General features: G+C 39.8%; 1 protein-coding gene across 3 annotated transcripts in view; it reads right to left on the bottom strand.

Moving 5' to 3' along the window:
- The window catches only part of ARB2A (ARB2 cotranscriptional regulator A), a 290,980-nt gene that overhangs the window by 229,101 nt on the left and 44,273 nt on the right, over positions 1-17,606 (bottom strand). For all 3 annotated transcript variants that reach the window (XM_062617506.1, XM_062617508.1, XM_062617507.1), the window contains exon 5: positions 10,518-10,583. In XM_062617506.1, the coding sequence (XP_062473490.1) occupies positions 10,518-10,583 (66 nt within the window). The remainder of the gene's footprint in view (positions 1-10,517; positions 10,584-17,606) is intronic.

Raw genomic sequence — 17,606 nt, 5'->3', positions numbered from 1 at the left:
AACGGTCAGATCACACTGCCACTTCTGAAGTGGCAGTATTGATACTTAAAACTTAAATTGGCTTAGGTAAAACACCAGACAACACTAAATCTCACAACAGTACTTGGCAAGATATAACTGACTTTTGAACACAAACTTAATACCTATGATAATGTACTTAAGAAAAACATCGCAAATTTGTATTTCAGTCAAACATACAACTTAGCTGTACGCTTTAGTATTTCTAAACTAATTTCTTGTTTTGCAATCGTATGTAAAAGACATAACTAGTTCACAATTCTGCTGTCCTGGGTTCAGTAGTAGCAGTCATTTTTACCCTTCTTAGTAGCTGGTGCAGTGCTGTGTTTTTGACCTTCAGCCTGGGAACAGTGCTGATAACACCAATGTTTTTAGTTGCTGCTTAGTAATGTTTAGTCTGACCAAGGACTTTGTGAGTCTCATACTCTGCCAGGGAGGAGGGAAGCTGGGAGGAAGCAGAGACAGGACACTTGACCCAAACTAACCAAAGAAGTATTCCATACCACAGCATGTCATGCCCACTATATAAACTATATACCCAGAAGGGACAGATCGCTGCTGGGATTGGGCTGGGTATCGATCGGTGGGTGGTGAACGGTTGTATTCTCTCCCCTTGTTATTTCCCTTATCATTATTATTATTGGTGGTAGCAGTAGTGGTTTGTGTTATACCTTAGTTACTGGATTGCTCTTATCTCAACCCGTGGGAGTTACATTGTTTTGATTCTCCTCCCCATCCCTCTGGGAGCAAGGGGGACGAAGAGGGGGGGAGTGAGAGGGGGACTGCATGGCTGACTGAGTTTAAACCATGACATCTGCAAAAACATTAATTTATAAAGAGTTAAAAATATTTACCAACATCATAAGAAACAACTCTTCATACTCTTCCTCAAATTAATCACATTTGGAAACTTCAAGCTAATTTATCTTCAAACAGTAGTAGTTCATTAGATCAAGCTTTCAATAAAGAAAGCACATAGAAATCACTCCTCTGTACAACCCTACTTTATTGACAAATCAACGTAGAATACCATTCAGTGTTAGACACACTGAGTCTGCATAAAGTAATTTGCATTTATCAGCCAATTTCTCTTCGGACCTACTCATAAACATTTCCTTCTGACCCCTTATTTAAACAGAAATTCAACAAATCCAGAAAAGTTTTGAACTTCAATTAGTTTAATGTAACACTTTGATTCAACATCTTTATTCACATGCAGTAACAATCTTCCAATAATCTGTAGCTGGATATGTCGAACCAACCTAAACACTGCTAATAACCTGATGTTCAGAAGTACTGTTTAAAGTTTAAATTTCCTTTTTTCATATCTGTTTCTCCAATGCACAACTATACCTTCAGGTTTACAAATGTATGCAGTTGCAGTGAATTCTCTGAGTTACATACTCTACATATATTTGTGACTTCTTACAGTTTTCAAACAGTGAATTTTCCCATGAGTTCTGTCTCAAATGAGCTATCACCTAATACAGCAGTAGCTCTCTACAGAGTATTTCAGCAGTACAGTAGTTAGCATTTTGCACAGCTATCAATATATAGGGTAAGATCAAACTATACCTGAAATCTACCCTTACTGACATTCATGCTAACACATTGACAATGACTCAGTTTTCATTTCTCAGCCATCATCAACCCAAGATGCATGAGACTTGACTAGGCTCTAGGCGTCTTTTATCTGTACACTGAAGTTCTTAAGATTGAACGTTCATCCTGGGTTCAGCAGTAGCAGTCATTTTTTCTCCTTCTTAGTATCTGATGCAGTGCTGTGTCAAGACTGCACTGGAACAGGGGCAAGCTCCAGAACACCTGCAATACATTGATGACAGTATTGTGTGGGGCGATACAGCGGAAGAAGTCTTTGAGAAAGGGAGGAAAATAACCAAATCCTGCTGAAAGTCGGTTTTGCCATAAAATGGAGTAAGGTCAAGGGACCTGCACAGGAGATTCAATTTTTGGGAATAAAATGGCAAGATGGACGTAGACAGATCCCCACAGATGTGATCAACAAGATAACAGCAATGTCTCCACCAACTAATAAGAAGGAAACACAAGCTTTCTGGGGTGCAGTGGGGTTCTGGAGAATGCACATCCCAAACTACAGTTCAATTGTAAGCCCTCTCTATCATGAGACCCAGAAGAAAAATGATTTTAAATGGGGTCCTGAACAACAACAAACCTTTGAGCAAATTAAACAAGAGAGTTCATGCAGTGGCCCTTGAACCAATCTGGACCTGGCCAGATGTAAAAAAACGTACTCTACACTGCAGCTGAGGAGAATGGTCCTACCTGGAGCCACTGGCAGAAAGCTCCAGGGGAAACTCGAGGTCGACCCTCGGCTTCTGGAGTTGGGGATACAAAGGATCTGAGGCCAGATATACCCCAACTGAGAAAGAGATACTGGCAGCCTATGAAGGGGTTCGAGCTGCTTCGGAAGTGATTGGCACTGAAGCACAGCTCCTCCTGGCACCCCGGTTGCCCGTGCTGGGCTGGATGTTCAAAGGCAGGGTCTCCTCTACACATCATGCAACTGATGCTACATGGAGTAAATGGGCTGCACTAATTACACAACGAGCTTGAACAGGAAATCCCAGTCATCCAGGAATTCTTAAAAGTCATCATGGACTGGCCAGAGGGCAAAGATTTTGGAATGTCACAAGAGGAGAAGGCGATGCCTGCTGAAGAGGCCCCACCATATAATAAACCGTCAGGAAGTAAAAAGCAATATGCCTTGTTTACTGATGGGTCCTGCCATACTGTGAGAAAGCATCGGAGATGGAAGGCAGCTGTATGGAGTCCTGGAGGACAAGCTGCAGAAAGTGCTGAAGGAGAGGGTGAATCGAGTCAGTTTGCCGAGGTGAAAGCCATCCAGCTGGCCCTGGACATTGCTGAATGAGAAAAGTGACCAATACTTTATACTGACTCATGGATGGTGGCAAATGCCCTGTGGGGGTGGTTGCACTAATGGAAGCAGAGCAACTGGCAATGCAGAAGTAAACCCATCTGGGCTGCTGCACTGTGGCAAGATATCTGCCTGGGTGCAGAACCTGGTGGTGAAGGTACGCCACGTAGATGCTCATGTACCCAAGAGTTGGGCCACTGAGGAACACCAGAACAACCAGCAAGTGGATAGAGCTGGTAAGATTGAAGTGGCTCAGACGGACTTAGACTGGCAACATAAGGGTGAATTATTTTTAGCCTGGTGGGCCCATGACACTTCAGGCCATCAGGGCAGAGATGCAACATATAGATGGGCCCGTGATCGAGGGGTGGACTTAACAATGGACACTACTGCCCAGATTATTCACGAGTGTGAAACATGTGCTGCAATTAAACAAGCCAAACTGTTAAAGCCTCTTTGGTATGGAGGACAATGGCTGAAGTACAAGTATGGGGAGGCCTCGCAGATCGATTTTATCACACTCTCACCAATCCATCGAGGCAATCACCAGATGGCTGGAAACATGCACTGTGTCCCATGCCACTGCCCAGAACACTACCCTGGGCCTTGAGAAACAAATCTTTGAGTCAGACAATGGGACTCATTTCTCAAACAACCTTATAGACACTTGGGCCAAAGAGCATGGCATCGAGTGGGTATATCACATCTCCTACCATGCACCAGCCTCCGGGAAAATCGAATGGCACAATGGGCTGTTAAAAGCTACACTGAGAGCAATGGGTGTTGGGACTTTTAAACATTGGTATACACACTTACCAAAGGCCACATGGTTGGTCAACACCAGAGGATCTGCCAACAGGGCTGGTCCAGCCCAGTCAGAACTTTTACATACTGTAGAAGGGGATAAAGTTCACATAAAGAATTTGCTGGGGAAGACAGTCTGGGTTATTCCTGCTTCAGGTAAAGCCAAACCCAGCTGTAGGATTGCTTTTGCTCAGGGACCTGAATATACTTGATGTGTAATATGGGAAAATGGAGAAGTCCAGTGTGTACCTCAAAGGGATTTGACTTCAGGGAAAAACAGCCAATGAACTCAATTGTATGCTGTTGCCCGCTATGCAGCACTTCTGTAGCTCACCAACTAGATGTCTTCAGGTCACCAGCGATTGGCCCTGACGTCACTCCGACCATCATCCCAACAAAGGATGAACTTTGATGAAACCAGATGAGTTCTATGGTAACATCAGCAGGCAACAATCTGCACAAAGCACTGCACGCAGCCACTCCTGCTCTGAAAGACTGTTACAAGAGGTGGAGCCCAACATGGACCGGACGAACTCAGCAGCTTTATAGGGATTGGTCCATACACAAAGGAATGATCTGTCTGTCTGTGTATGTGTATGTATATATACATATATGTATATATGTAAGAGCGATAGTCTACTGAAAATGTGAGATCTGAGCATAATGTGAATGGTTTGGAATAATGGGTGGATACTGTCCTTGGTTCAGCAGTAGCAGTCATTTTTTTCTCCTTCTTAGTAGCTGGTGCAGCGCTGTGTTACCACTTCTTGAAAATGTTGGTTCTATTTCCCTTTTTCCAGTCGTCAGGAACTTCACCTGACTGCCATGATTTTTCAAATATGATGGCCAGCGGCTTACCAACTTCATTTGACAGCTCCTTCAGGACCCACGGACTTGTGCATGTTCAGGTTTTTAAGACGGTCTCGAACCAGATCCGCTCCTACAGTGAGCCCAAGCTCTTCATCCTTACAGTCCCTGTGTCTACCTTCCAAGATTTGGGTGGTTTGGTCAGAGCCTTTGCCAGTGAAGACCGAGGCAAAGAAATCATTCAGAACCTCAGCCTTGTCCAAATCCTGTGTAGCCAGTTCTCCCGAGAGCTTCCAGAGGGGGCCTACGTTGTCCCTAGTCTGTTTTTTATTTGCTACGTACCTGTAGAATCCCTTCCTGTTATCCTTAACATCCCTAGCCAAGTTTAATTCTATGTCCAAGTTTAATTATTGGTGGTAGCAATGGTAGGCCTGTGTTATACCTCAGTTACTGGGCTGTTCTTAACCCGTGGGAGTTACATTCTTTTGATTCTCCTCCCCATCCCTCTAGGAGCAGGAGCGGGGGAATAAAGGGGGGGAGTGAGTGAGAGGGCTGCGTGGCTGACTTACAGCCTGGGCTTAAACCACGACAACGTTAAATTTTTAAAGGGAAAAAAATTTACTAATATTTTTCCTATTCCAGTTAAAAAACACAATAAAAATTACAAGTGTGTATCCTACGAATAAGTGAAACAGGTGCAACTTGTGACAGGAGGAAAAATATGGCAAATAAATGGAACTGAAACTGAAAAGACTCAAAAAGATTGTGAGAATTGTGAGCAGCTGGTGGAGACTGAAAACTGCTCATTTGCTTCACAAGAAAAGAAATTCTTCTGTTATGTGGTTCTACATACAGCTTGCTAACTCACTCGTGTTAGAATCTTCACAATATTGAATATCCTGACTTACAATCTTTCACTCAAAATCGTAAAAATGAAAACTGCTGATCAATATTACAAGCAGCTAGTTAGTATCTGGTTATTACCACAGCTAACCTAAGAAACCTACAATCAGGGGAACTTTTAAGAAACAAGTATTGATTGGACTCAGGTGACAAAGCAGCAAAAAGGAACATACAGGGGAGACAACAGACCATTGTCTTTCAAAGAAAAAAAAAGTTCTTAGCTGTTGAGTTGATCAAGAAAAATACTGAACCAAGTTTTACCTATTGAAGTGAAAAAGCAAAGCATTGATAAGTTAGAAGATACTGCAAAGTGAGAACTTTCAGTGCCATGGTCAATGAAACATGTCAGTAAAACTCCACCCTTAAACCTCCATCCCATGCCTTCCCAGAACTGTTAAAAATACATTTAATTCAGAAGCCCTCTATTTTTCCTCAACAGCTAAAGAAGATCAGAGATCAATCCCTGATTATGCCATTAAAACTAGAGAAATATAAAGACGTTATCTGGAGAAAAAAAATGCAGTCTTAATAATATAACCTTCAATGGAGCACAAAATGAGAAATTTTAAAGAAATAATTGAATGGCTTATCCCCGAATGTAAGTCTCTTCATTTAAATTTATAAGTCCAGTACTATATGTTGAAAATTAGGAGTACGACTATACCTTACAGTAACAATAACGTAATACGCCTGTCAGCATATTTAGGAAAAAAAATGTTCAGATTTATGTTTTGTCAGAGATGCTGTCATAATAAAATAATGGACAAGCTTTCCTGTTTTCCAAACCATTCTTATTTTCATAGCTGAAAAGAAATTTCCAAATAATTCTGTCCCATACTGAAGCTACCACAAGAAGGCAAAATAGAGACAACAAGCTGGACTTCAGATATGAGGATGAAATGAATGAGGATGACAGAACATGAAATGCTGTCAACCTATACCTTTGAAGTATAGTGTTTCCACAGAAAATCATATGGAAAAAACAAGTGTTCCACTTAACACAGCCCTAAAACACATTCTATATATTCAAACGTCACTACACTGCTTATTTCTTATGAGCTGACATAAAAAAGGAAGGCAAATAGGCCAAAAGGCTGGGCAGAGACTTGGGGCTACAAGAAAGCTAGAGAGGGGATCTGGACAAGGGCCTGCAGGGACAGGACAAGGGGGAATGGCTTTAACCTGACAGAGGGGAGACTGAGATGAGCTCTTAGGCAGAAGTTCTTCCCTGTGAGGGTGCTGCGGCCCTGGAACAGGTTGCCCAGAGAAGCTGTGGCTGCCCCATCCCTGGCAGTGTTCAAGGTTGGATGGGGCTTGGAGCAACCTGGTCTAGTGGAAGGTGTCCCTGCCCATGGCAGTGGACTGGAACTGGATGAGCTTTAAGGTCCCTTCCAACCCAAACCATTCTGTGGCTCTGTGATATACCAACTTTCTGATCACCTGTAACAAAGTTTGTAAGAAGCGTTTTCGTTTCACCTCCAAAATATTCATATAACACAGTCACAGTCATAAGAGTACACATCTTGGTAAGATCAAGGTCCCAGGTCCTGCTTCTGGCTACTGGTAGCTTATGTAAGGAAACAGTATGAGAACAGAGTGGTTATAGTGTGACTTTTCCCTGGTTTTGGCAACCAGTAGTAACTTTGGAGCCTCCTGAGCCAGAGTCTGTAACTGGACAAGCGTGTACAATAGCTCAATGCACTTAACCCATCTTAGTATTGTCAAATGCCTTTTTTTTTTTAATGCATTTATACCTTTCTCCTTGATAGTATTCTGTGGCAATGAGTTCCACAATACAATTGGGATGTATATAAAATAGTATTGCCTCTCTTTCAGTAGAGAACTCCTGCCTGATAATTTAAACTTGATGCCCCTTAGCTTCTCTATTATGAAAACAGCAGAAAACCATACCCTATTCATCTCCTCTATACCTTTCATGATTTTATAGATTTGTCATATTCCTTCCTCAGTCATCTATTTTCCAAGCTGAAGAAATCTTTGTCTAATCTTTCTTTGTGTAAAAAGCATTTCATGCCTGTGATCATCTTTGTAACCCTCCTCTGTGGATTTTTTTTTTTAAATTCTTCATATCCTTTTTGATATGGTGTCCGGACTCCACGCAGTGTTCAAGATGAGGGCCCACATAATGAGTGGAATGACGATGTTTTCCTGTTTTGTTCTCAACACCTCATAATTCCTAACATCCTATTTGCTTTGAGGGTTTTTGACTGCCATTGAGCACTAACTGATGTCCTCAGAGAACTATTCACAATCACTCCAAGCTCTTTCCTGAGTTGTAATAGCTCATTTAGAGGCCACCATTGTGTTTACAGAGTGAGTTATTTCCCCATAATTTCACATTTACCAGAATTGAATATCATGTCATTTTATCATCCAACCATTCAGCATCATGAAATAATTCCCCAACTCATCAGAGTAAGCTTCAGATTTAAGTATTCTAAACAATTTCAGGAAAAAAACCCGCTAAGTTTGTTAGCTTATATTAATTCCTCTTTTCCTTTTATTTACAACTTTGTCTGTGCAGGCCTTAGTAACACTGCACCAGTAATAAATTATTTCCTCAGTGAAATACGAACATCTTTTTTCCCTTTTAACCAATTATTAACTCATAAGGGGACTCCCTTCTCTTATGCTTTTTCAAAGCATTTGCTAACCTTGCTGACAGCTTGTTGGGAATCCACATACTCTTATTGGCAAGATCTTTCTGTTTCACATGATCTCTGACTCCTTCACGGAATTATAGTAGTAGTTTTTTTTTAAAAAAGAAACCTGTACTAACTCCATCCTCCCTCTCCCCCCATATTATTTCTTCCTGATACCCAGGAATCACAATCAATCACTCCTGGAGGCCTTTTCTGACGAAAACAGCTGATTTCAGCAGGAAGTTATGTATTAGCTAGTTGTTCTGCAGCTCCATATTTGACTTCTTATAAATTTGATTTGATTGTTGTACGATATATTGATTTGTACTAAGAGCTCCACTACTGACAAACCAAATTTGAGATAGTTCCTCAGAACTCTATCCTGCTTAGAGAAGTTTTAAAAAATGAAATGTTGAAACCAGACAAATAATATTGGAAATAACTATGTTTGTTTTTCTTGTTTGAGCTAAGCATTCATCAGCCTTATCAGCTACCTTTTAATAGCAGTCTTTACCACTGTAACAAGTTCCTCAAATTCAGTTTGGGTTGATCTTACTGTGATTTTACATGTAACTTGCAAGCATTTATACTTTTTTCTATTCTCCTCACTTGCACAGGACTTACTCTTGCTACAAGCCGTTTCACTGCTTTTATTAGTCTTCTTTACTAGTTTAAAATAGGTTTTTTGTGTTGCTAGGTGGCAGGCTGTCAGCGGTGATTTAACATAGCCTTTACAGAACTTTAATTTTTCAGCTTCTACCTACATTATTTGATTTTTCTCATTTCTGTAGGCCTCTTCATAATGTATTTTTGGCTGTGGTGAGGGCTTCCAACAGATATGTTGTGGTTTAACCCCAGCTGGCAGCTAAACACCATGCTCACTGCCCCCACTGTGCCTGGTGGGATGGGGAGAAGAATCAGACAAAGACAAAACCCATGGTTTGAGAGAAGAACAGTTTAACAATTGAAATAAAGTTAAACATAATAACATTAATAGTAACAATAACAACAACAATGCAAGTAACTAGGCCAGGTTGGACAGGGCTTGGAGCAACCCGGTCTAGTGGAAGGTGCCCCTGCCCATGGCAGGGAGGTTGGAACTCTATGAGCTTTAAGGTCCCTTCCAACCCAACTTCTAGGATTTTTTTAAGCTAACAGGTCAGCCTTAGTATTGCATGACATAGATGAATCTGTTTTTACAAAGGACATTCAAAGACAGTTCTGTAGCCTCAAGATTCAGGCACTTCAATGTTTATAAAAGACAGCTTCCTGGTTTCACAGTTTGTGGGTGACATGACTTGTCTGGCATATGGAAGTACATCTTGGACCAAAACTTCCCCAAAGAAAACTAGTTCTGCAAAGAAGTTAGAGATCATGGCCAGCACTGCACCAGGCAGACCACCGCTATGAACCCAATCCTCTTCTTTGTCTATACTTGAAAATCTAAAGTGGGGAAATACTTTCTCAAGTGGTCTTGGTGCATTGGTGCACCCCTTGTGGGAGCTCCTGTTTGCCCTCCAACTGCTCCATGGAGCTCCTGGCAGAGCTCCTTCTGCCCCGACCAGGAGACACTGGCAAAGCCTGGGTGGGAAAACTTGAGTAGTTTGAGCAAGTTATCAAAACATGCCCTAAACAAGACTTAGGTAATGGAAATGGGAACTGTGAAACGTTACAGAACGCTAAAGCAAATAAATTTTTCCTCTTTTAGCCCAAATGGGTTTTCCTCAACTGAATATGAAGGACTGGCTGACAACAACAGTAATGCAACAGCTTCTCAAAGACGATAAGAATCGTGGATGACAGTGATGGAAAACCTGCACAGTGCCCTCACTCTAATCTCCCCCACACTCTCCAGCATAGAATGTAAAAGTACTTAAACATGATAATAGCACTACACGTATTTACAAACACTGTCGTATCTGTTCTCTGGGGAATGTTTTATCACTTCCAAGAGTTCACCAGGTATTTTCACCAGAGCAGCACCTTATATTACACACATGCTACAAGTTACTGAAAAAGTGTGTTTTAAAAAAAGACTTGGAGTAATTTACTGAAACTCCATTTGAGTTTACTCTTCTTCCTGTAAATGTACGTTTGTAGTCTACATCAAGCAATACATCAAAACATTCACACTTTTTGCAAAGCTTATGGTTCCTTTATCAAAACCACATTTTGGAAGTGCTGGTATCTGGTAAGGCAAGGAAGGCTCAAAAATCAAGCATGTGAGAAGTGAGGTCAAAACACGTCGCCATGTGCACACGGATGCTGCATGTGAAGGCAGTGTCTTGAGATAATGTCCTGCACAGAGCCTTGGCACAGCTTGCCTTTACACAAGTGCCCCAACTGCAGAGTATGTCTTTTAAAGATCCAAACAATGTCTTTGGAAAAATATAATTTATACTTACTGGGAGAGTTACTTTCTTCAAGTGGCATTCCTTTTGCAGTAGTTCATAAACATACTTCGTGATAATCTGGAAAAAAGGAAAAAAAAAAGAAATGTAAATAGATGTTAATATTAAACCACTTACTGTAATGACATATCCAGGCAGACAAATTAAAGGCGACTTAATTAAACTTCTATGCCCTTGTATATGTTTTGCCACGTATCTAAATCCTTTACTGTACAACTAATTATAGAACTTGAAGCTTTACACAAAAAAAGTCCCCTCTGTCCCTTGGAAAAGGCTGCTTGCCAGTACATAGAAATCGTAACTGTACCTGCGAATCCTTCATGTGCTGCTGTGTGAATAATTATGTGCCTCAAAACTAAGGATTATAACCAGTTAATATATACTCAGAGGCATAAGAAAGGCTCTCTTTTGCAAAGAAATACTTTAAAAGCATTTTTTTTCCATATGCAGGACTCCTGAAACCCTCTCCCCTGCAGGTTTGCTGCATAAACTACATGGAAAGCAGATCTGTAGTCACCCTCAGCACAAGTTGCCTTGCCATTTCCATTCACTGAACAGGGGAGGGATGGGTCAAAGGTTTCTAAACAGAAGAAAAACCCTGACTGGTTCCCCAGTATGGGGGAGTTTAAATCTCTTGTTTCCATGCAGAAATAAAATTGAAATTTTAGACCTGAAACAAAAGGAATTATTTAAAAAAAAACCCAAATAAAAAAACAAACAAACAAACAAACAAAAACAACCTAGTTGCCCTGAAAGACTTGTTACATGTCAGATATAACAAAGTTGTTCACACTTCAATGACTTGCCTAATATATGGGGATTTTTTTCACCATTATATATTTGAAGAAAAATGGAGATGCAGATATCAAAACTTTCTAACTATTATTAATTCAGCAATTAAGCAGAGGAGCAAACTAAAGCTCTTTGTCCATACAGGGCTGTAAAAACAGTCTGCAAGTAACTGCCTGGATTTCATTGGCTACAGGAGTTAAAATGAAAGTAAAAAAAAAAAAAAACAAAAGTCAAATTAAAGAGGAAAAAACAAAGTGCTCATTAAGAACCTCAAATGGTGCTTGCCTTCCCTTTAAAGTATGGGGAGCTATGTTTAAATTCCAGACAGAACAAGATCTAAGTCTGAAAATATTAATCCAAGAATACCTGCGTACAAACCCAGCTGGTGTCTGTACCCCTCAAGGCCACAATTACAGACCTCTGAACCCACAACATATTAAGCCACAACAGAAATGTTGCTGTAACAAAGCTCTCGAGTGATGGTGTCTTAGAAAGACACAACGAACAGAGCAAGTAGGACCCAGGGTATCGTAAATTTCAATTTTAATTTTCCAAATGCATGATTACGAGCTAAAGTTTCAATGAAGTCCAAAAGTTTTCATTATGTACGTGTGAGCAAACACAATATGCAAACATTTGCAGCACATCTGAACAAATCAGAGGTAATGATGAAAGCTAATTAAAAATGTTGCCACGCACCCCACCCTTACTTTCATAAAACCCCCAAATCTTTATTAGGATTATGTGAATTCTTTGCTATCCTGCTCAAATATGTTTATTGATAGGATTATGTTCAAAAAATTTTATGGTTTTAAAGAAAGTCTGTCTTACTGAACATTGCTATCTATGCGGAAACTGCATTTGGAAAACGAATTTAGCTGTGAGCAATGAGTCGATTTAAGGCATGTTTATCCCCAAAGCAGTATGTTAGGAACATGCATACAGTGTAATTTTACCTTCAGGGCCAAACTTTTTATGGTTCACTGAAATCAACTTCAGTGTAATGCCAACAAGTAAAGCAGTTAAGTTCCTGCGGTCTCAGATGCTGAAGTTGCACAGACATTAAAATGAGTATAATGATAATATGGCCTCAAATGTAGAAATTTAATTCTTCACTTTAATTCCAGGCATCTACTAACCATCAAAACCAGTAAAATAACACTTGGAGGAGGAAAAAGTTGCTATGAAGAATATGTATTTTCAACACTACTTGCAAAAAACCCACTTTTTTGCAGCTCTGTATCTATTTCTTTTACACTCTCTCATTACTGTGATGTCTTCAGGGTAAAAAGAAATCTTTACTCATTTTTTCCATACCCTGTCTCAATGGGGATGTGATCCTAACTTACTTTTTATGCACTACCCTAATACAATAAGTAGTGGTATCAGCCTTAAAAATGGGACTGACAACCCAGTAAACCACGCTGGTATGGCAAAGACTTAACCTAACAAATGCTTTTAGTAAGTGCAAACATGAAGAATGATCTAAGAGGTTGGAGGCAGTGTGAGATGATGATCCTCAGGCAGCTCAGCACCTGTATGGTCCCCACAGGACAGAAAGATTTGAGGAAAAAATGCCACAGACTGCCATAGTATACATACATAAGACCACAAGAGGGTTGTTTGTTTTTTTTGGCAGCAAAAGATCAGGTTCAGGAATCTCTTAGCAACAGTGGGTATGCTGTCAGTTTTAAAGGAGGGAAAGTGACACACAACATTTCCTGAAGTAGCAGCAAAGCCCAAAACTTCCCAGATTTGAAAACATCATCATAGTCCAGGTTTCCTGCACTTGGCATGGATGTGCCTGGAAAATGTAGCAAAATCTTGTCCTATCTAGGAATATGGCTGCAAGTACTGAAAATGCCACAAATCTAACATTGGGATTCTATACTTCTAATTAATTCTTTGAATTTATGGCTGATCTGTAAATTTTGCAAAATTAACTTTTAAAAAGCTCTTTAAAATACCTTTTCTATAGGCATTAAAAAGACAAGGAAAACTGGATTATATTATTCGTATACCACTAGTTAGACTTACGATTACAAATTTATACAACTTAAATAGCCACAACTTCTTTAAATAGTAGTACTGGCTCATGTATTCTGATACTTTACGATCTGAAAACTGTTGTAGGCTGTTGAGGAGTGTTGAGAAGTGTGACTTCTTGAATAAGAAGATAAGTATGGTTACACTCCATGAACTCTCCTGGACTAATCACTGGTCATATGGTTGCTCATGACGGCAGGCATTTAGCAACAGAGGCTACTCAATCCAGTCCAGTGTTAACAACTTGTTTGTAACTACCAAGCAACAAATTGCCCAGTACAAGCCATTCTCGAGGCAAACCATAACACTTGCTAGAGAACCCCGCTCATGTTACTTGTACAAACCTGGGATATTTAGGCCATTGTGATACAACTCTGAGAATTGGAGGAAAAAACCCAAACACAAACCCTCCAAAATTCCATACCTCTGATCGCCTATTTTAACAGTGAGGGATGAATCCTTTCCAACCACAAAAAGGTACTTAGCCTAACACTTCTACCCCCAAAAGAGATTGTTATCAAACTGTGGGAGAGGAGAAACTTTATTCCCAGCACAAAGTGGTCCTCTTATATATGTACACTATGGCAGAGTAGAACAGAAACTCCAGGTGGAAATAAAAGAGTTCTGGTTCACATGTATGAATGTAAGGATAAATTTCTTTGCTATGAGGGTGGTGAGATAGTGGAACAAGTTGCCCAGGGTAGCTGTGAATATCTCAGCATTGGAAGTGTCCAAGGCCAGGCTGGACAGGGCTTGGAGTAACCTGGTCTAGTGGAAGGTGTCCCTGCCCATGGCAGTGGGGTGGGAAGTAGATGAGCATTAAAGTCCCTTCCAACCCAAACCATTCTATGACTCTATACACGTAACTGTAGCACACATTAACTCATGAGGTCTTGGCTTTATACGACTTGCGTTCTTTTAAGATTATATTGTTCATATAGAGGACTTTCTTCAGGACAGCTTTCAATTACTCAAAAGCATTGAAAAATTCTGTTCGCAGTGTAATTTCTGAAACGTCTGCATTACATCACTGCTGAAGCTGTGCAATCAAAAGATAAATACATGCATACCACTCGGTGAAAAGAGAAATTAAAGACTAAGTGCCATTGTGACGAACATGCTTTAAAGTTGCTAAGACCCTGGAGGTACTGAATCTTAAACATGATTATAAGTGAAGATAAATGCCAAAAAGACTCTTTAATGCAGTAAGTATTGGATGTCCTTAAACAGTAAAAGTCTGGAAAAGCGGAAAACAAAAAGCATGCCCATGGAGCAAGAAGGCAACTAAAATTTAAAAAATAACTTAGTTTAAAATAATATACCCCACATTTTAAGTCTGTGTGAAGCTAAAAAAAAGCCTTAAAACACATATCAAAAATATCAAGAACCAGTCTGGCATACACAAAGAAAAGCAGAACTGCAGCTGACCCACTGGTGAACATTTTCATAACCAAGACATACAGGTATACAGACACAGAACACAACTTGATTACTTGTTCCATAACACCTACATCCCAATCCAAAGGAGCTGCTTCAGTACATACTGCATCGAAAACCATGCTGGGTCACAATGAAGTGCACTGAGGCTTGTTCATCAAGATCCCTCCCTGCTGTGCTTTACAACCAAGTCGTCTGAATTCTCTTTTTTTTCCCTTAAGTGTGCTCCCTCTTTCAAAACCAACTACAGGCAACTCTGCCCACCACCAGCCTATGTATATGAACAGAACAGTAAACCCACATAGAGAGTCAAAAAAGATAAAGTGACCTACTCTAACTTGCAAAATGTTTTCTCCACAGTGAATTCACTAGTAAAACCTATTAAAGAAATGGAATAGGTTCATGTGATTTCTGGCCTTTCGCTTCTGAACCAGCAGCAATCAGTAGTCACTGGAAATCGTTACCATACATTGAATGTTCATGGATTCAGGACAGATGTGAGGAATCCTTTAGTTACCACAGACCACAAAGTCTCTTTAAAGAAAATCCAATGTTCCGTGTTTCTCTCTTCTCCCATACATCCACCCCTCCTGACCAAAACACCAACTACCCCTTCAAATGGCTGGTGTATGGTTAAGACATGATGAAGAATGTGATACAACAATGGATAAAGCACATGTGAGCAGCTGACATTACAGCTGCTCGGGTAACAGAGGATGGATTACAAGACCTTGGAGAAAGGATAAAGGGGTGCAAACTGTTAACCCATGCTGTCCACACCTTTGCCTGCTCATACACACGTTTAGCAGATTTCTGAGAAAATAGGAAACAGAGCAAATTACTGATTAAATATATTCTTCTGGTGGACCAGATCTACCGGATGGATCTGAGTCTCCCTACATCATGTTCCTCATTCACAGCTATTCAAAACACAGACAGAACCCCGTCACCACCATTACTACTATTCCTACTTTTCACTACTCCAAGGAGTAAATAAAATGGAGGCAAAACTACTCTCTCAAGGTTAACAAAGGCTACTTCCCATCAAGAGTGAGATGCATTGGCAACAATACACTTACTCAGTGTATAGGAAGTTTCTGCCTCTGAAGATGTCAACTTGTGAAACAACACTCCAAACACCTTATCAGATCACTTGTTTCATTAATTTTTAAAGACAGTTCTCGAAGTACATGAAGTGCAGACAGTTAAGAAATCTTAACGGCAGTAATGTTCATTCTAGGTTTTTATTAGTGGCTGTATTTTTTAGAATAATATAAATATTACATTTAAAATTAAGGAGATTGGACCTAATAAGACAGAGTTGTGATGGCACTTCCCTGCTGCACGACTACCTGGTTTTCCATAAATCATATCATAAAAAGGATTAATAAATTATTAGTGTCATTAGTAGCTTATTATTCCTCTATTAACCTAAGTTAACTATACTTTAACCTCAGTTTAAACTCCTACATAAATATGTACTACAGAAAAAAGGGGAAAATTACCATTAAAAAAATATTAGTGAAAAAGACTTGCTCAGAAACCACTGAAGTCTGACCATCTCTGCTTTATAGAGTAACTCGCTCAGATACAATTTCCTATGCTTTGAGTTAAAGAAAACCACAAGGTTTTGTATTTTTCTTTTGAGAATGCAGAAGAAGTTAAGCCTTAGGTTCACTTGCCAATTCTCATCCTGTGACAGAACTGCACTTAAAATGCGCAACAGTTGAACACTACCTGCTCACCTAACAAATCCACATGTAGGTTAAAATCAACCTCATTTGACTTTGTGTTTTTTCCCAAGTAGCAAGTTCAACTTGACTTTGCAAAGTTCAGCACGAGATACACTGTCACCTCTAAAATGCTTTCAACCATCAACTCAGGCCTGAGATAACGTTATGATCTCTTGAATCTAACTTTCCCAAAAAATGGATCTTTTGTGCGCACAGAAAGGATACTATTTCCAAATAACTTAAATTCAGAGTAAGAGATTAGGGCCTTCAGCACTACCAGTATGTCCTAAAAACTACAAAGCAGGTTACACAGGTTGGAGGTTTGAAAAATAAAAAAGTATAAACCACTAGAAGCAATACCATTACAAGTAATGGATTTTCTTGTTTTGTAAGATTTGTCTCCTCATTGGTAATAAGCACTTTAATGAAAAAAAAAAAAATCAGGAGAAAACTAGCATGAGAAGGAAACTATCTTTTCAGCATACAGCAGTCTCCCCAGTCTTTGCAGTGTAACAGCAGTAACATTCAGTAAGACAAATGCAAAATGAATTCCAACTGAGTGCCCTGCAGCAAATTTCAAGTGGTGGGACTGACCCAAGGCATGCTGTTCTGGCTGTCATACCCTTGGCTGAATCAGCTTTATGTTGTCACTCAAGTGACAAACCCGCCAATAAGTAACTACAAGAGATGGAAAACAACTGTCTGACATACAGCTCTTGCCTATGAACTGGAACAAACAAAAAAAAATCCTAAAAGCTGAATGGCCTTTCTAAAGGCACTGTTCACTGCAAGTTAAAAAAAATAAAAAAAATAAAAAATCCTCACTTGGATTATATAGTGTGGGAGAACAATTCATTAAAACGGAACTGATATTACCTCTAAGGAATTTCTTGTGTTTTCTACTAAAAGCAATTCAATCTAATCTTAACACATGGGTGTTATATTCTGGGTTCTGAGTTGCTGATCAAAACTAGGATTTCAAGATCGTTCGTGAGAATTAAACGAAAAATGACAGGGATTTGTCTTGAATGCAGTATATACTGTTGATGTGATTTGACCCAATGTTTTGTTACAT

The sequence above is a fragment of the Pezoporus occidentalis genome, unplaced genomic scaffold (genome assembly GCF_034315485.1).
Source record: "Pezoporus occidentalis ecotype Australia unplaced genomic scaffold, CSIRO_AGI_Poc_V1 ctg197, whole genome shotgun sequence".
NCBI classification, from domain to species: domain Eukaryota; kingdom Metazoa; phylum Chordata; class Aves; order Psittaciformes; family Psittacidae; genus Pezoporus; species Pezoporus occidentalis.
Note: the sequence above shows the minus strand (reverse complement) of the source record. Positions and strands in the feature narration are given on the sequence as shown.